At 43.5% G+C, this 20,358-nt stretch overlaps 1 protein-coding gene across 6 annotated transcripts in view; it reads left to right on the top strand.

The window, feature by feature from the left end:
- The window catches only part of mideasb (mitotic deacetylase associated SANT domain protein b), a 28,720-nt gene extending 8,607 nt beyond the window's left edge, over positions 1 to 20,113 (top strand). For 4 of the 6 annotated variants that reach the window (XM_030045168.1, XM_030045166.1, XM_030045167.1 and 1 more), the window contains exons 3-13: positions 1,201 to 1,473; positions 3,254 to 3,602; positions 3,915 to 3,981; positions 6,026 to 6,168; positions 6,935 to 7,038; positions 9,659 to 9,734; positions 11,062 to 11,150; positions 12,196 to 12,339; positions 13,932 to 14,057; positions 15,156 to 15,361; positions 16,852 to 20,113. In XM_030045168.1, coding sequence (XP_029901028.1) covers positions 1,201 to 1,473; positions 3,254 to 3,602; positions 3,915 to 3,981; positions 6,026 to 6,168; positions 6,935 to 7,038; positions 9,659 to 9,734; positions 11,062 to 11,150; positions 12,196 to 12,339; positions 13,932 to 14,057; positions 15,156 to 15,361; positions 16,852 to 17,089 — 1,815 coding nt within the window. In that variant the 3' untranslated portion in view covers positions 17,090 to 20,113. The remainder of the gene's footprint in view (positions 1 to 1,200; positions 1,474 to 3,253; positions 3,603 to 3,914; positions 3,982 to 6,025; positions 6,169 to 6,934; positions 7,039 to 9,658; positions 9,735 to 11,061; positions 11,151 to 12,195; positions 12,340 to 13,931; positions 14,058 to 15,155; positions 15,362 to 16,851) is intronic. The other 2 variants (XM_030045170.1, XM_030045171.1) reach the window with 2 other exon arrangements.
- Positions 20,114 to 20,358: the final 245 nt, after the last annotated feature.

The raw sequence follows: 20,358 nt of genomic DNA, 5'->3' as shown, positions 1-20,358 counted from the left end.
TGTGGTGGTTACATGCCTATACACCTCCCCCCATCAGAGAAGTGAAACTCCAGCCCCCAGCCCTACCCCCTCTCTCTATACATGGGAGGGGTGCGGGGTTGCCCTGCCTGCAGTGCTCAGCAGAATATCTCTCTCCTGCTCTGGTGTAGGGGCTGGAGTTTTCCACCAGGAATAATGAACATGGATCCAGCATAACCACACTCATCTGTGCCTGTCTGCCTGTGAAGATGCATCACAAAGTGACAGTGTGCCTGTGTCCCCGTTTGCTCTGTGATGTGGTCTAGATGGCCTCAAAGTTTCTCTTAAAGATGATCATTACTCCAAAGCACACAGGCCCATTCATTATGGTTTCTCAAAGCAAAAATGCAAGGAATGTATTTGTGGACCGTTCCATTGACATGCACATCAGATCTGTAACAGAAGTGCTATATTTGACAGGAAAATATCAGAGTGCAGAATCATAAAACAATTCTTGGTCTGGTGAAGCTGCTTGTCCTCCCCTGAAATTGCTCAGAAAACAGCTAAGAAACATTCATAATTGTATAGGGGTTTTCATTTGTTATTTTTAGGTTGACTTAGACCTTAGACCTTAGTCACAGCAGTTAATTTTCTGTGTGGTACCTGTCTTTTATAAATACTGCAAGTTTCAGTCTTAGTTTTAATGTGGAATCGAAATATCTTTTTAACACTGCATTTAATTAATGACTTAATTTTAGGCACTTGTGCTTTCTCGTTCCTTATCTGAGGTGACTGGTGACGTTGCAGTGTTTCTAATATATCTGGCGCCCTGATATATTAACAGCCGCCCACATACATTTTTGTCTTAGATTTATTTTAGGTGACAAGGTGTATTAAGCTCTCTAGCTAAGCTGCAAGCAGTGACAGTTGTTAGGGAACTACAATGACGATAATTCATTACACCGATTGTGTACAGTATGGTATTGTTTGGTGCCCGGTGATAGACTTGATGTATTTTCAGGAGGTAACCCACATGTAATTAGCTGCGTTTTGTTTTCCTTTACCAGACTAGCAATAATCAAACGGGAGTCTAACTATTAACAACACAAACATCCCTCCAGTCCCCTATTTTAATAGACCAAACAGAGGAATTGAGCATGCTTTCCTTTTTTTCACCCTCATTTATATTACCTGCAGTACGTTGTGTGTAACATGAAACATACTATCCCCCATCTTTGTTAGGAGCCCCACAGGCCGTGGAGCCCCACAGAGCCAGAGGGTCTGAACGCCAAGCGGCCCCGGGACGACAGCCTTCTTCCACTTGTCATACCCGTGTCTGTTCCAGTGAGGAGGCCGGACCCCTCCTCCCCAGACAGGGAAGAGGCGGCACTGGGCTCCGGCTGGCCTCAGAGGCCCGCCAACCCCCAGGACCTTGGCCGCACCGACCACAAGCCCTCAGTCATTGTCACCAGGCGACGCTCACTCAGGAACTCCTTATCAGAGAGCTCAGAGCAGGTGGGTGCACTCCATCCTTGCTGCTCTGGTTATGTTTTACATCTTAAAGTAAGAGCGAGGTTAAGTGTCCTTGTCTTTTTTTAACCTCTGTCAATATTATGAATTCGATACTGATTGTGAAATACAAAATAATACCTCTTTCAAACCTTTAATGGAAACATAATTCCTTTAACTGATCTTCTGTGCAGTGTTATCACAGGCCATTTGCTTTAAGTAGAATTAGTTGATGCTCCATTAAGTTCTTAATAAATGTATCCTCAAAGTAGAAAAAATAGCTTCCATCATAAAATCAGACATAATTAAACTATGTGATAATTAAATAACTTAAATTTTGTAACTTCAAGCCAATACAATGAGATCATACAGCACCAGGATTTCAGGATTTTTTTTTTTTTAAACTACACAGCCTGAGTTGGCAAGTTGGCGTTGCCATTTCAGAGAGACTATCCTGTACCCCAAAAGTGCCAGACTCTGTCTCTCAATATCCCACAAATCCATCATTTGGAAAAATGCTGAGGAAAATTCTTCATTGCTACCAACTCCTGGGGCGCTGCTTTGCGGTGGACCCTGCACTCTTACCTCCGTTAGAAGGTGGGGGTGCTGTTGAAAATGTATGGGCGGGATTATAGGCCGTGGCTCCACTGTCTTGTTCAGTCCGTTTTATTGTCTGTTTAATAATCACGTCCACTCTAAATTCCATCCTTTAAATCCCTGCGTGTCTGCCCCTCTTCTACCGCCCCCTCTCCCTACCCCCCACCAAACCCCTTCATGTCCGTGCCTCCCCTGCCCCCATTCCAGCCCTCCACGCTTTCTCCCCTTCTCTCTTTCAGTTCGGGGGGATTTAGTGAACTGGTTGCCCTGTCCCAGATCAGGCAGATTATCAGGGTTTAGCTGTGCTGCTGTACAGCACTGCTAACCTGTGCATTATGTACAATACTGTTCAGGGTTGGGGTGCCTCACTCTCTCTCTCTAGGATTTTATCTGCATAAACAACCCATGGAAGGCCAACTTAGCAGTGTGTGTGCATGTGCGTGCATGTGTATCTGTTGGTTACTGACTGTATAATGTATAGGTATGTGCCAAATTAGTAAAATAGTCTACTAATCGGTTGACAAGGTTTATGTGACATACACACACCCCCACCCCCACCTAAGTTCTCTAAACCCGCCTGTTTTATTAAGTTTCATAATTCATCTAAACTATGTTATCATCCAGAAAATGAATCATACACCAAGGCTGCAGGTTTGTGGTCAACATGAGCACAAAGTTAGAAACAGACCAAAGACAGCTTCTGCATTTCTTTTTGGCATTTTTCTATTAATTGGAGAAGAAATTGACTAAACCTTCATTTTTTAAGATGCCAAGACACTTATTAATTCTTAAGCCTAATCATAACACACCTTATTTTTAAATACATATGATAACAATAATTTTCTTCTGACCGAATAGTCGACTAATCATTTAGACTTCACATCTATAATAATGTACTATAAAGCTGCTGTCTCATAACTGTGCCTCAAAGGTCTACAGTGTCTTTGCTTTTCAACAACATTTTGTACAACAAAACGTTTCACCCGCTGGCCACAGTGGTTTCTGTACAACAGAGTTCATCAGGCACATCCAGTTTTTTGCAAGACATAATATATGATTTTTGGAATAAGTAGGAATTTCCAAGTTATGGTTGATCACCTGCCAAAGTGGCAGATAGAGAAGACAGTCATCACATCAAGGAGAGACACTGTTGATGAATCTGTCCCTGCCTTTTACTGTCTTTCCTCAGAATGGCGGAACAGAGGGCGAGAAAGACGATGACAGCAAAAAGTCCAAGCGGCGGCCGCGGCCTGAGCCACTCTTCATCCCACCGCCTAAACCTGGCTCATTCATCGCCCCGCCCGTCTACTCGAGCATCACGCCCTACCAGAGCCACCTGCGTTCCCCTGTTCGCCTTGCAGACAGCGCCCTCACCATGCCCCCCTACACCCCTCCTCCGATCCTCAGCCCTGTCCGCGAGGGCTCAGGCCTGTACTTCTCCACCTTCCTGTCCTCTGCTGCGGCCGCCGCAGCCAGCGGCCAGGGCCTGCCTCCACCTGCCACCCCCAAATCAGCCACACGCAGCCTGCTGCGCTCTAGTAAGTCCAAAAAGCCACTTTTGTGAACAAGTTTGAATTGTTCATTTGCTTGACCTTAGCAGCTCTAGACTGTGGAAGTTGAATCATGCAGCACTGAACAGAAGTCTTGTACTTGTAATAAGCATCTGTTGTACTGTGTAACTGGAGCCCTAAATTAATGACTCATCTTATGGCATGCAAGTATTGTAATTGTAATAAACACATAAAATTAGTTTTTTATTAGCTCTTCCACATCAAAATAGACCTCTTTGATAATCTGCAGTGATAATTATACTCAGTAGAGTTTATTTTGTTGTTGTGCTGCTCTTTTAGATAGCTGCGACATAACACCACCGGTTCTGTCGGCTATGAGCGAGGCCACTCCAGTCAGCATCGAGCCGTGAGTACTCCCCACTCCACATTGTGAAACTGTCTAGATTAATAAACGGGTGGGTTCAGGGTTTGCGTGTCATTTCAGATAAACGATATGGCTACCCAAAGGCATGCAGTAGCATTGCAGAGCGATACTTACAGTAGTTCTGCAATCAATTATTCAAACCATAACACTCGGATGAAACTTGAAATGTCTTAAAAGGAGTCGTGGTCATGGATGCATGTCATAGGCTTTGAAATTCTAAACCCACCCTTTAAAGGAGCACTCCCCTCAGCCTCTGTTACCGCTGGAATCTCTTGCCCTGTCATCGACTCCTAGCTCAAGTGCTAACACCGTTGCCTTCTGATGTCACTGCGAAGTCTGTAGATTTGCATCAAGTCTGTCTGTCTGTAAAGGTGCATCCTGGTCCAGGGTATTAGCAGTAAAGTGAAAGCCTCAAAGCTGTTTCAGTCTTAATGGCAGTTATCACATGAGTATTCTGTGGCTGTCCTCTCTGTAGTCAGGCTTGAATGCCCTTAACTGAATAACGGAGGTAACCTGGTTTTGGTTTGACGCATGTAAATGATATAACTAACAGAATAACCCCCCCAGGTAAGCTCCTATTCTTCTAGGGGAATTCTCAAGTTAGCCGGGCAGCTGCCATATTTTACAGGTTAATGTGGAAACAAACTTCTTTCACTTCTGGTTTTCACTCACTGGTGTAAATGAAACACGCGGTGGTGAGCCGTGCTTGCAGTTACTTCTGGGATCATGATTTCTTTATGCTGGTATTACAAGTAACCTACTATTACTCAATTGAAGAAGGGTGGGGGAGCTGGCAGCTGGACCTTTCCAGACTTTTTTGCAGACAGACCGTTCTAGCTGTGGGCAGAGACAGAAATATTCTCTTAATTGGTTTATTCGCGGAAAAAGGGTATCACAAGTACATGCGAACAGCTTAACCCAAATAAGACCTTTTAACCGAGCATAGGCTAAGAGCCAAGTCGCTCTGTATGTGTAAACGGAGCTGCTCATAGTTTGGAAGTTGAAAAATGCAGAAAAGAGGGGAAGCAGCTATTGCTATGAAAGGAAAGAGAGGCTCCTTTGGGTCTGACCTAGCAAGCGTCAGTGAAGTTTTTTTTTTTCTTAAACGATAAAGATGGGGGGTTGGGAGGAGCCGGGATGCATTGTGGGAGCTGCTCGTTGACTGGTACCAGCTGCTCAGCAGTCAGTCGGGGACAAGGCAGCAAGGCCCTCTATAAATCAGGCTTTCAGCTGAGCCTGCCGCACTCTCAAACATGCACCAGCCATAGCAGCTCAACTTTCAGCAGCCCACCCACCCTGAGGGAGACTGCCAGAATACACACATATACTCAGCTGGAAACACTGCAGGCCCGTTGGAGAGGGAAAGGCAGAGGGAGGGGACATCCATGATTGTCTGTCAGCATGATGCAACATGATTTCCACTACTTTAGCACTGAGACTTCTGGTTTCCATCCGCATGCCATGGCGAAAACCAGATATCGCTTATGCTAATCAGAGCAGTTTAAGATTCACATGCATCTGAATCCGATAAGCGAACGATTGCATGCATCAATTCACTTATCAGTCTTTCTCTTTGACCATGACCTTTGTCAGCCACTAGGGTTGGGTTACATTCACTTTGAGTTCAGCCAATTTAAATAGTGCATGCACAATTTGAAAGACATTTGCAATATGTGCATTAAGCTGATGCCGCTGTCCAGAGGAGAGAGTATTGAGCTTAAATTCCTCGATCAGCAAATTTACAAGCACTACATGGATTGCAATTGTCAGAGCCGCACTGCCTCTACAGTACTCCAGTGACTATTGAATGATCATGTGACAAAGAAAAGCCAGAAATAGAAACAAAATATGAGCTTTGAAACGCAAGAATAATGTTGTCCTTTAAAGCCAAATGATATGTGCTGGACTGTATTTGAAGCACTTGAGAAACGCACCAACAGAGGTTCTCTAAATTTTAAATCGATCTGGTTCAAACTGAGCTGACTCCGGCACTTTCCCCCCCTCACATCAATGCCCTGTCCCCCAGACGGATAAATATTGGGTCGCGGTACCAGGCGGAGGTGCCGGAGCTGAGGCAGCGTTCAGCAGTGGAGCTGGATCAGCACCGGGCCGAGCTGGTCTGGACTCCACTGAACGAGTTGGAGGCACAGCCCAACTTCAAGGAGAAAGGTAAGACCAGACTTTTTTTTTTTTTTTTTTCAAGGAATGTCACGTAATACACTGACAGTTTGCAGCAGTGTAAAACTAACATGGTCTTTTGTTTAAACAGACAGCCCTGTCTGAAAAACCTAACCCGTTCTGCGCCTGCATTTGTGCTACAGCCCTTACAAACATGCATATTGGTATTGGTGATTATGGATGGAAAGATACCAATATGCATATCGGATATCAGTATTGACCTCAAGAAAATATTATTCCAGTCCTCTTTCAGATAACTAAGATGCTGTTTGCTTAATGTGGACACTCATAGCCCCGTTGTAAAAAGCTGAAAGTCTGTTCTGTCGACTCATATTCATCCATTTATGATGAGCAGTATTCTCTCTGTAGGTTAATCAACAGCTGTAAAGACTGGCTTAGTCGTCGCCGAGTCTGACTCTCCGCAGTGTTAACAGTGAAATCATCAAAACCTCATTTCCTTGTTTGTGAAAGCACAACCTCTGCTGTTGTGATTGCATTGGAGAGCAAATAGATTTTTTTTTATGCAGTCATTGTCAGAATGCTGCAAATACAATACTGCGGATGTCTCAAGCAGCAAGTCGTTTCTCCATTTTTTTTAATTTTTTTTTTTTTTTCAATTTTCCATTTCGCATTGTGATTATGAATATGAAGCCTGGTGCGTCCATCCCCAGATAGCAGTGCACTGTTTATCGCATTAATCAGTTCTGATCTAATTATTGGTATTTTCTTGCTCCGTGTCTGTTTTCCTCTCTTGCAGTGGAGGACCTCATGCACCTGGCCTGCTCCAGTGTGCTGTGTGGAGGAGGCACCAACCAGGAGTTAGCCCTGCATTGTCTGTACGAGTGCAAGGGAGATATCATGGTGAGCAGCCCAGGATGACCGCATGTTGACTCACAGGAGTTTGCCGTGACCCGTAGAGACTGAATGTACAAAACAGGCATTCCCATTCAACTATGTTTATACATCTTCTATATAAAACGATCACACCCACAGCATTCATACAAATTGAGTTACAGTGAAAATTTAAAGGAGATTATAGTGGGTTATAAGAGGATAACAAGTAGCTTAACTCATGATCACTTTTACAAAGTACATTCTGTATGATTTTCAGATATTGGGTGAGAAACTTGGATGGATTAAACAAAATATCAGGTCTCATAACTTATTTTAATGCTGTCATGGATATCAAGAAAGACATAATGCATGGACAGTGCATAAGTAGCCATCGTGGCTGTAGCAGAGAAGGTAAATGTCCTGATCTGAACCTTTTGTCATTACAGCGGAAGTGACTAATTTATTGATTGTCACTATGCTCTGAACTGAAACTCTGTGGTATTGTGAGATGACTGAGATTGTAGAAAACTGTAGGTAGTTCGTCAGCAGTGGAGTTGACAAGTGATGCCACTGTTAAGAGCTGAGCAACCGCACAAGCCCACTTTTGACAGGCCCGTTGTGAAGCAGGCGTGCTGCACGGGGGCTACAGGAGGCCACGGCTTGAATTTTTTTTTTTAAATCATTGGATATTCACAACGCAGTTCCCATCTCACTCCCATTCAGACAGTGTGGAGCAGTGGTCAGGGCTTTATCCAAGATTTCTTTGAGGACACCATGTGGACTGCACTGTATTCCAGTGCTCCTCATTCTACTGCAATTATAAATTTTAATGAACGCTTACAGGCTAAGAGGCTAACATGTGCTGTTTGTAGCTTTTCTCTCAGGTCAGTTGCCAGGTCGAAATGCAAGGCACAAATACACACATAGCTCTTTTCTCATATGCTTTTTGTTTTTATATGGCACAGCAGATGAGCCGTGTTATCCTTCGTGTTATATAAAAGCATATTATGCCGCCGTTCCTGCAAATCCATATTTATTATGAGTGTAGACGTCTTGATTTATGTTTGAGACTGCTGTTTGTCTGCGCACCTGTACCTGCATGCTTTTTGTTTGCTGCTGGGTAATTATATTCACAAATATGCATTAAACAGGTGGGTAAAAAAAAAAAAATGAATTCTGCAGAATTCACAGACATGGACATGCACAGTCATGCACTTCTGAAGTACAGGTCTAATTTATTTCACTGTTCCTTTCTTACCCTCTTTGCTTTCAGTTGCATTGTTCAGTGCCTTGTTGCATCACCTTGATACCCATAATCTCAGCAAGGCTTGTTTTTAAGTTGTAGTTTGGCTTTTATAAATTGCCACAAAATGTTGGCCTACAAGCCAATGAAGCGCAGATCACCAGGTGTTAGTCAGAACAAGTATTTGATCAATGAAATTGCTTGCATAAAGCTGTTACATAAATTGGTCGTACAAAAAAAAACAAAAACATCTGCCTTCTCTCAAATGAAACATGGCTGACCATGACAAATATCAATCTGACACTGATTCAGTTTAACAAAAAGAACAACATGCTCTGTGTTGGATGCGGGAGCATCGGGCCAAACAGCAGACACCCATAAACTGGCATGAGGCAGCATTTCAAGCACCACTTTCCTGACCACATCACTGCCATGGCAATAATAGCAAAGTATGCAGTCTGATGCAATATCATTTGACTGAATAAAACACACTTCAGCGCTCGAAGAGATGGAGTAGTGGCTGCAGAGGGCTGCTGTGATATTTAGAGAAAAACAAAATAGTGATTGCAACCCAGCCTAAATGTTTCCAAACATTTAAAACACATGAATGTACTTAAACCAGCATTCGGGATAATGACTAACATGAATCCTTTGATAAAATAACCACACAGATTTTTTTTTTTTGTCTCATTGGATGAACAGTGTTTTTGAAATTACCTCCCCATATAGCCTTCAACTTAACCAGTGATCACTGACCTTAGATCAGTACTTGAATTCATGAACGAAACATAAGCTCCCCCCTCACTCTAAAGCCTCATGCAAAATAACAATAAACAGTCCGGTTGCTTTTGTGGTTGTAGTGGTGGAGATTTCAGGCCCTAGCGACCAGCACTGGTCCAATGTTGTCAAGGAAACCAAGGGGGGAGGAGGGAGGGAGGAGGGGAGACTGTCAAAGCACCCACTCGCTGCAGCAGTCAGGTTCATCGCTGTCTTGTAGCACTCGTATACTCAGACACACTCACTTCTCCAAGAGCGCAAAGTTTACTCTTTCTCTAACAATACCGGTGAGGGCATTCTCGACCGGTATTATGATCATGACATAATGCAGCAAGGTAGCGAGTACGTGCAGGAAAATGAAGGAGGACGGTTAGCTTGCTCCCTGGTTACCTGTAGATCGCTAAGCAGCTGATTCATACGTTGGCCAAGGTGCATTTTACGGGCTTTTAAAGCACATTTGGAGCGCCTACTAGACCAAGAGTCAGATTGCTTGGCAGGAGTTACCCACTGTATAAAAGCCTCATAACAGGATCATTGCAGTGCAGCTAATGTACTTTTTTTTTTTTTTTTTTTTTTTTTTTTTTTTTGGTTTAAAGTGATGGTTACACGCTTGTGCTTGTTTCCCAGGGTGCACTGTCCCTCCTGATGCTGAAGAACCCCATTTTCTCCAAGTCCCATCATCTGTCAAACTACCACTACTCAGGTTGGTCATGCAAATACCAATAGCGAGACCTGGAGCCAGTGATATTTGCATGTAATTGTTAGTGTGACAGTACAAGATGGGTGGGATTTACATAGGGCTGGGCAATATGTCAATATCATATTGATATTGTGATATGAGAGTCGGTATCATTTGGATTCGGGCATTATAATATTGTGCAACGGCCTAAATATCGATTTTTACGTGTTTTTAAAGGCCTCATTACAGTAAAGTGATGCAGTTTTCTGAACTTACTGTTTCAGCCGCTCTGTTATTTGCTTTTACCTGCTTGGTCATCATATCCACATTATTAACAATTGTTTTTCTCAAATCTTGTGAGTGAAAAGCACCAATAGTCGTCCCTATAATATCATCGCACTATGCATATGGAGGTATTCGCTCAACTATATTGCTTTCCTGCACCAGAGTGGTATAAGGTTATCAATTACAGAAAAATATATGAAATTGGCTATATATATAGTTGAGTGTGACTATTATAACTTTCTGGCGCCAGTTGAATTGCCTTATGCGGTAAACCCCACCCAGCCGGTACAGAAAGAAGGTTAAAACAGATGCTAAGAGTTAGCTGAAAATCCTGTTTGCCTCAGGTCTGATACTTATTTCTTTTGAAGTTGATGTGTGTGTGTGTGTGTGTGTGTGTGTGTGTGTGTGTGTGTGTGTGTGTGTGTGTGTGTGTGTGTGTGTGTGTGTGTGTGTGTGTGTGTGTGTGTGTGTGTGTGTGTGTGTGTGTGTGTGTGTGTGTGTATTTGCACCAGCCCGTACCCATGTGTGTGCAGTCGTATTGGTTGGTCTGTGTGGGACTTTGCAAGCCCCCTGCTCTGCCCCTAAACAACAGCAGCTGCGGTAGTGAGAGTGTCGTGTTGGGGGACACAGGGAGGAAAGGCTGCGGTCGGATCGGGTGGTGGGGGTTGGGTGGTGAGGACTGTGGAAGATTGTCAGGGTCACTGTGATGAGGGATGCAGAGGATGGAGGGGGTTTACAGCATGTGGTTAATCCCAAGCAGAAGACAGGAGAGCCATTGTTTATCCAGTGTGTGTGTGTGTGTGTGTGTGTGTGTGTGTGTGTGTCAGGGGGTGGGGCGGACCTAGACTGGGGTCTCCACACACCAGGAAAATAGTAGAGAAGAGGATACTTTGAGTGGTCAAGTGTTTAACTAACTGTACCGCTGACTTCTCCATCTTTCTTTCACTTTCTCTCCTGCTCTCCTTTTTCTTTTCCAACTCACTCTACCTCTCCCTCTCTCTCTCTCTCTCTCTCTCTTTCTACCTGTCTTCCTCTGTCTCTCTCTCCCTCTGCCTTCCTCCCTCAGGGTCGGACAGCTGGACGGCAGCTGAGAGACGCCACTTCAACAAAGGCATCGCTGCCTACAAGAAAGACTTCTTCATGGTGCAGAAACTGGTATGTGTGTGTGGCTGCACATCAAAGGAGGAGAAAATAGAAACTATTGATTCTCGTGGTTGTTAGCTAAGCAAGGCAACATAATGGAGCTGCTGTTCAAACTGATGTAGAAATAGTAAGATAAATGGGGGGGAAAGCGAAGTTTCAAAGACAGATGACACAAATGTTAAATTAACACCAATGCATTAGTGCTCAGCTGTGGGGTTGCTCGTTTGATTCCCAGTATTGACAGTGTCTAACCATGTGATAACAGTAAAGACATGCAATTTTCTGAGCTTATTAGAAAATTCTAGTTGTTTTATTATTTGCTTCTACCAGGTTGTTCATCATAGCCACATTATTAATGAGTATTTATCAAAAATGCCTTAGCACCTATATTGTCGTAATATCAATATTGGTATTCAGTCAAAGATGAAGTGATATTTGATTTTGTCCATATCACACAGCCATAGCTCCAAGCACAAGTGCTGAAAACTACACAACATCAGCTAAAAAGCTATGATGCTGCTCAGTGGGAAAGTTACTGGCAGTGTGTCACTATGGTTTTATCTGTCCTTGTAAAAATTAACTCCTGCGTATGCAGAGTGTGCACTTGATAAAGTTTTGGCCGGGCAGCGGGGGGGAAAGACAATGCAGGGGGAAATACAGTCATACTGGAACATTGTTTCCTTCTGGGTTCATGACGTGCTGTTTCTCAGTCAAATATTGTCTTTGTGTGAGAGCCTGGAACTGTTTGGTATTTTTTCTTTTTGCAAACCTCCTCACTGACGTCAAAACATGTCAAGAGTTTTATCCAGTTGATGGCAGCCAACAGAGGAACGGGATTTAAAGTTGATTAATGAAGACTGTTTTAGTCTGTCCTGTGTTAATTATACTGAGTATCTGCGATGTAGTCTCTCTTTGTTCAGCAGGACTGTGCTTGGTACTTGGCAGCTCCTAGGCGTGAAAAACAGGAGCTCTCATGCTCAACAAACCCTCCCTCAGTATGAGACAAGTTAACAAACAAAATAACTCCATTAAACTGAGGTGTGTCCGTGGTCCACAGGTGAGCACCAAGACGGTTGCACAGTGTGTGGAGTTTTACTACACCTATAAGAAGCACGTCAAAATCGGCCGCAACGGGACCCTGATCTACGGGGAGGCGGAGCCACTGGAGAGCAAGACCACTGAGGAGGAGCTGGACCACAAGGTCAGACAAGTTCATTATTCGCATCTCACGAAATACTAATAGCACCGAACACTTAAATAATTCAAACATGCTTCTAGTTTAAAGGAATTTAATGTATCTACATAGCAGCAACAGATGCAACAAGATGTTATATTGTTGCCGCACAGACACATTAGTTAGGGATGATGTACAGCAAGCTGGTCATTTCTGCAAAATACGTCTCAACACGGTGAATCAAAACTGTAGTGCAAAGTGCATTCCATCCCGACCTATTACACAGACACTTACCAAGCACATAAATCATTTGATGCAAATATTGATTTAAAATTTTGCTATTACCGTCTAAAATGATACACAAGCTTCTGCCAAAAAAAAAAAAAAGAGTCCAGCAGGACCGTCCACAATAACCAAGGAGCAACATCTTGGCACCAGGAGTCGCGAGTAAATTTGAATTTGAAATCAGCAACATGAAATGGACTTCTCCACCGCAGAGCGATACGATCAGATGTCAAACAGCAGTCTGTTATATAAATCAGCAGACTTTTATTCAGAGATAACAGACCCCAGAGTGCCTGCACTGGCCTATCAGAACTGAGGATGCAACAAAGCTGTGTGATAAATAGGCTCTATTAAATATGAAATGGGTCTGAGAAGAGAGCCGCCTACCACCACCACCTGTGGTTGTCATGGTGGCTCGCAGAACAAAGGCACATAACATGTACTTGAGATATTGTAAGTCTGAATCTGCCTCTTGATCTTGATCCGCATGCCTCCCCCTCTTCTGTGTTTCCTCCGTCTACCATATAATAAAGAATACGTTTTATCAAAACCGAGGTTAACGTAAGATGCATTCTGGAAGGATTCATATATAAAAAAAATAATAAAAAAAAAAAGTTATGAAGGCCAGAAGATATGGTGGGAAAAGAAAAACATGAGTTCAGTTATTTTGAATGTGACTCATGATTTTAGTGGGAGTCTTCATTTTTGCATCATAATTTTTGTTTTCAATGAAGATTTTATTAAAATGCAGTGATTTTTTTTTTTTTTTTTTTTTTTTTTTTTTTTTTTGCTGCGGTGTGCACCCAACAAACATGTTTTGGATAATACAGTTATGTAGGCCACAGCACCTCTGCAGCACCTCAGTACTTCATTTATGATATTTTGTCAGCATTTTACCGTCATCAAACAATTGCTGCTGCTGCGATTTGGATATTAGCCACGACCATATTGGGATTTTGATAGTATTTTGATAAGCTCTGTTTTAGTCGTGTGTCATCCCAGTGCTTCAGTGTTTGCTGCACCGCAGAGCTTTTGAAATTGCTGTGTAGTTTGGACATCACAAAGTGCAGCATTGTGGTTTTTTAATTTCCTTACTCGAGGTTTGTGTCTCACTGAAGTTGCGCAGTTACTCGTGGTGCACTTGTTTGGCCCAAAGACCGTCAGCAAGAGCAGATGAGTAAACAGGGTTGGACACAATGTGATTTGAGAAATGTCCACCAGATGTTTAGCCGAGAACTTAAAATACGACTGTGTGGATACGCATCAGGAATGTGATTCAGCCGCGGTTAGATTTGCGATATCTTGGTGATTATGTTTTCGTCTCCTTGGGCCAGCAGGGCTCTCAGAGACTGGAGCCACGGAAGGAGGAGGAGGACTGTAGGAAGTGGGAGGTGCCGGCCGACAGGAAACAGGACGTCAGCCCCGCCAGGGTGACACACACACTGCAGTCCACTGAGAACGTGAGTGTGAAATGGATTACCAGCGCTGCATGGGAAATGAACGAGGGCAGGAATAAATTGAAAGAGTGGATTAGAGGATGAATGGTTGGATATTTTGTTCTTGTGTCACACCGCGCACGCAGCTCAGCCCGTCAGGGTTAATAAGACATAGATGACTTAAGTCTGTACTCAGTGTTCAACAGGGTGTTAAGGATTGTCGTTGGCTTGTTCTCGAGCTAAGGTGTTGCATCTTAAAATACTCAAGAACCAATGTATGGGAGGAGTTATACTCCAATACACCACATATTTATTTTGGCAACAAATTTATTGACTGAAGTTTATTATTATTATTATTTCTAAAATGTAGGTAGTCAAAATCTAGGTAGTCAAAGTGTTATCATTTTTTTGTCTCCTACTTGGTCCAAACTGCCTGTTATCACTATCATATTTGATGCTGTCAGTGAAACACTGGATGTATCATCATGGAACAGCACCTCTCAATACCTCTCATGTTCTGGGTTGCAACCTTTGTCGGCTTCATCAGGCTTGACAAATTTGCCCTTTTGAACTCTGCGGGGATGACAGGATGTCCCGATGGAGAGGTCATGGGTTTGCTGCCCTCTGCTGGCCGTACAGCACACGAGCTATTTTGGCTGATGACCGCCTTTCTTGGTTGTGTAACCTCAATGTGTCTGTCAGTAAACAATGACTGTGCAAGAAAACTTCCAGCCTCGTTATTCGTGCTGCGTGGAGCCGTTCAGCTCCATAACAAGTTGTTGACAGAAGGAGCAGCCTGCATGCTTCGTTTTTGGATTTGTTTCATTGTGTCCTGAATTGTATGGTCAGTCTGTTTTCATAGTGCAACAGGAGCCTTGCAGGTTGTAGGTTTTAAGTGTTGATTTGTCTTTTTTATCAATAGTGTATCTGCATATTTATGTTAACCAGAACATGTTTGGAGGGTTTACAAGCATAAAGTGATGCATTATAGACATCTAGTAAGTGCTAGTGTCTGTTTGTTATTTTAAATGTGTTGCTTTCTCTCTCTCTCTCATTGGCTATGCAAAGTGTTCTCTAATATTAAGATACACTTAACATTTTACATTTCCATTGTGCATGCAGACTGGGACGGTCCTGATCCTGAAAGGCCAGGAGGACGTAGGCGGGGATCAGCCTCTGTCCCGGGTCATCCACCCCCCTCAGCCGCCCCCTCCCACCTCCACCTCGAAACCACGCAACGATGGCAACACACGCAAGACCGGCCCATCAACAGGCAACAAAAATCTCGCTGGCCAGGAGGGAGAGTTCCCCTGCAAGAAATGTGGCAGGTCAGTGTTCAGAAAGGTCACATCACTCCACTAAGAGCCAAGTTTACTGCCGTCCCGTTGGGGACGTTGGCGCGGGTCTGTTTGCTTATGCAAAGCAAAGATACACTCACAGTTGCCTGTGTTAAATAAGGGGCCTTAGTTTGAACGAGTGATTTAAGATGTAGCTGTTTTGCAGGAGGATATTGATTAGGCTATTATTTAATTTATTTGGAAGCCATTAATGGTTGCAGATGCAGCAGCTATTCCTCCCAGGTCCACACTTGACATTAAAAATAGTACGCACAAATTCACACAGGCTATTGCTATTGTAACAGACACGTCCCTGTGGACTAGGTGTTGGTAAATAGTGTCTCATGGCGTGTGTTTGAACAGGAAAGAATCAAACAGCCCTGACATGCTTTGATTAAATAACTAGCTGTCCCATGGCAACGCCAAGCCTGTTATTGCCAGCTGTATCCTAGCAACTGAAACACAGAGTGGATATGGCACATCGTGCCCCTACTCAATTCACCTCTACCCAGCGACTGTGAGCAAGATCTGCGAATGCCCCTTCCTCACTTAGCACCCTAATAAATGCATCAGCCACCACCACCACCTGCAGATACTAGTAAAATAGATAGTAATATTAAAGACACTACAACCAGGACTCCTACGCAGGTCTGAAAACTCAACTCCAGAATTTAAAGTTGAAAATGTGTAGTTCAAGTAAGATTTCCCAAAAATTCAGTGAAAGTTAATGTTGTTCAGTCTCTTTAAAAACTGATTCACTCACTGTATGCGGCTGTAGTCCTGTCGCAATTTCACATATCGTGATATTTGTTGTGGTGAGTTATGATACTGATTTATATTTAGTAATATGGCTTAGTTGACAGTCATTATCCAACCCCCTTTTTATCATAGATCATAATGAACCTATAGCACATTTTTTTAATTTGGAGCGAGCTGCACAGCCAAGTTTTATTCAAACCTTCAGAGCTTTATTTCAAATTCTAGTGGAAATCCCAAGGTTTCCAAAGATCAGCCAAATATATCCTGCTGCATTACAGGTAAATTTGGATAAAATGATGCGCAAGACATGTAGATATTTTCTGTTTGAAGTAATGGACCAGAATAAAACAATGGCAACTTGAGTTTGAACATTCTGCTAAATATAAGTGTGATGTAGCTTCAGTGAAGTGCAGCAGCCACCAGAGACAGAGTTTGTTTATGGCATTGTCATGCAATATGAAAAAAAAAATCTAACTTTTAAGCTACTTAAAGGGAAATTTAAGGGAAAAAAGAATAAAGTGTTCAAGTGGTTAAGGTCTAGAAAAGTATGGATATACAGTTAAGTATGTCAAATAAGTTTGGCTACATATTTTTAGCATCTGATTTTTACTGTAGGTTTACTAAATAAATTAATTTTTTTGTTCAATATATCACAACTCAATTTGGAAGAAACTTTGCAGCAAAGGAAAGCTTATTTTTGCCCTCCTCTCTACTTGGTAAAGGATTTTCTACAAGGTGAAGAGCCGCAGTGCCCACATGAAGAGCCACGCCGAGCAGGAGAAGAAGGCCGCCGCGCTGCGCCAGAAGGAGGCCGAGGAGCGAGCGGCGGCGAAGGCTGCAGCCGAGGCCGCCGCCATTCTGGCCGCGCGCCAGCACAACGGCACGCGGCAGGTCGCCGGGGACAGCACCAACGATGACTCGTCAGACGGGGAGGACGAGGACGACGAGGACTGGAAGTAAGACGGAGGCTGCACACCAGAGACTGAATTCAGAGCAGCCGGTGGCCTCGCGCGCCCCCGGCTGTTCTCCTGCCACATGTCCCGTCTGACGCTGTCCAGCATGGCTCACAGACAAACCCTGTGGACTCGGGGAAACGAGCCTCCCACAAACTGCTTTTTGTACATTTTGTGGAACAACAGGACTTCCCAGCTTGGCACATTCAGGGACAGATTTACTCCCGTGTACGCGTTTCGGTGTGAATGTGTGGACCCGCGTGGGTGGGAGTGTGCGCCGCCGTGGGAGTGTGTGTGCACGCTTTCCCAAAACTCGCCATCCACACCCCCCTTTAACTCTGCCTGAAAAGCTACTCAAGAGTTACCTCTCTTGGTCACAGGGCTCCATAATATCAAAGCCATGCCGCTACCCTCGGCCCTGTCCCGCTTCCCACGTCGGGCCGCGATCCCTCAGCACTTTTTTTTCTCAAGTCTCGCCCCGCTTCAGCTGACAGGATCCCTTTATCTCCCAGCGAGGCGCCGCACGCCCGTTTAGCACGCCGCGAGAATCACAAGACATTTGGCGATATGAACACTGCGGTGTCGAAACTGACAGCAGGGGAAGGCTGGCGAGGCGAACGGGGGAGGGAGGGAGGGAGGGGGGTCACGCTGTCAGTGTTTTCTGCTTGTGAGGAGTCTGGTAGTTTATGACAGACGGACAGATAAATAGATGGACGGCTGGACGGACGGATGGATGGATGGTGCGTGCGTGCGAATCGGCCTCTGTTGGTTGCTCTTTTCCACTCAAGGCTGTCAAAAGCTTAACTCAGACGCATGACGTGCACCAAATGGGTTCCCTTGTCCTGAGCACTGTTCGTTTGGGCTTTAGTTCTGTGAATCCCCCTCTCCCGCCCCCCCTCATGTCACTTTTTATAGCTCCCCATTTGTTCCTCACTGTTGATGCCTTGGATGTTTTGATGCTTCTTATCTTGAAAATGACAATCAAATTTTACACTGTTGTTGTTTTTTTTTTCCTTTCTTTCTTTCTTTTTTTTTTTTTTTTTTTTTTTTTACATATGCAGGTAACTGTTACCTTTTCCTGCCTGTGTATCTATATATAGTTGTTGCTGTTTTGTGAATATTCTTGTTGTTGATGTTCTTGATTATTATTATTATTATTATTATTATTATTATAACAACAACCTGGTTTTGGCTGCAATTTAAATTGGAGCGCTTATTTTTTTTTTTCATTTGTCTATAGCTTTTTATTTAAAAAAACAAAACAAAACAGTTAATGCTCCTTGCTGCCTGTTTATAACTGTGAGATTTTGAAAGCCAGAGTCGAAGAAAAAAAAAAAACAAAAAAAAAAACAAAAACAACAAGAGGTAGAAATGTATGTGCAATAGAACAAGTTGACCCATGTTATGGTCCCAGATTTCTCTCTCTCTCTCTCTCCCTTTTCTTCCAGCCCCCCCCCCCCCCCCTCCCTCCTCCTCCTCCTCTTCCTCCTCCCGGTGTCGTCCTTCGGCCTGACCGCTCTGGATGCCTGGCTGTCAACCCCGTAACTGATAGCAGGCACCGAGCCGCACTGCTGAAACCGTAGGCCTCCGTAGACACACACACACACACACGGCAAAGTGGAGGAGAAAACAAACTAAAATGAAAAGCAAAATGAAGATGGGCGTTTCAGGCGGCCGTTAAACCACACGTGCGCAACTTTTACACTTTTGATACCAACAGGAATTCGCGTGTGTGAGTGTGTTAACTTGCACCTCTCGTTGACCTTGGTGGCTCCGTGGCATCGCAGGGTGCTGACTTTAGATAGACGCTGTTATATGCCAGTTATCAGCATCTTAAAAAAAAAAAAAAAGAAAAGAAAAGAAAAGAAAGATAGAAAGAAAGAAAATTGAGTATTTTCCCTAGAATGTGAATCTTGGCTGCATGAAAAAAATCGAAACAGCATTTAGACCATCAGGTGACACGAAAACTTCACCTTAAAATATAAATAATAAAGTCACCTTGAAACTACACTAGATCCAAAAAAAAAGAATAAATAATATGTCTGAAGAAAATAAAACTTGAATGTCCGTCTTAGGAATCTTTATTATAACAGCAGGGGACAGAATTGATATTCGATAAAAAGTGAAACGTCTCTGATGAGTTCAGTATTAGACAAAGTGATGTCAGTCTCGCCCTGCCGTGTGTGTGTGTGTGTGTGTGTGTGTGCGGTCGCCTTTTCTGTTTTTCATGTACTGATAGGAGGAACTGAATTGGTCTATTGAAACAGCACATTTTTATGTATCTGTATCTCTGTTCCTTCGGCCCAGAGCCAGATTCTGTCGCCATAGCAACAAATGGTTTAAATGGTTATTTTCTTTTTAAAGGACAACTACAGTAGGGAGTTGGGGAGTAGGGGAGGGACTGTTCCAGTTACTCCACAAGTTAAACCTGGGTCTATGCACAGACTGTGTGTGTGTGTGTAGGTGTGCATGTGTGAGTGAGTGAGTGTGTGTGTGCGTGTGAGTGTGTGTGTGTGAGACTGGGTAGGCGGTTGAGGAGTGTGAGCGTGCTTTGAGGTCAAATGTTTAAATGTCAGCCAATCGAGGGGGGGGGGAGAAAAAAGTTTTGCAGACTGTTCACATTTTTGTTAATTTATATTTCCTTGTCACGAGATTGTTGCAGGGCATTGTCGTAAAATGGTTTTCATTGCTGTAAAACAGAATTTCGGATGAAATTGAGGCCATGCCACGAGCACACAGCTGTAAACCTTCCTCGTTTCATCCCGTCAGTTAAGGGAATTTGGGAAATTTAAAAAAAAAAAAAGGTTTATTTAGCTAAAAGATTAGAAAAATATATATGAATGAAATTCTATGTTTGCATACTTTCTATGCTATTTTCCTATGGGGTTCACACTAAATGATGAAAACAGAAAGGAATCTCAAGTGCTTTTTACTACAATGTAACTTATTTGTTTCAATTTGATTTTTACCACCTGTGTTTTTAGTAATGATTTATGAAGCACTGTATATTAAAGTTTTACAATATTCATGAGATTGCAGCTGGTGTCTTTGATTTTTGGAGGCGTCTCGTGAATTTACGGTGAGCGAGCAGGCAGAAAAAGTCAGCGTCCTGCTCTTGCTGAGCTTCAGCTGCAAAGACGATGATGGCGCTGCAGCTGGTACCTGAAGTGGTTATTTCTCTGAGCTCCACAAGGGGGCAGCATTGTGTCAGCAGACAGGGCAGGACAGTATTACCTACCATGTGCAGAGGAGAGCACAGAAACCCCTCCGTTAGTG

Source organism: Myripristis murdjan, chromosome 22 (genome assembly GCF_902150065.1).
Source record: "Myripristis murdjan chromosome 22, fMyrMur1.1, whole genome shotgun sequence".
Taxonomy (NCBI): domain Eukaryota; kingdom Metazoa; phylum Chordata; class Actinopteri; order Holocentriformes; family Holocentridae; genus Myripristis; species Myripristis murdjan.
Note: the sequence above shows the minus strand (reverse complement) of the source record. Positions and strands in the feature narration are given on the sequence as shown.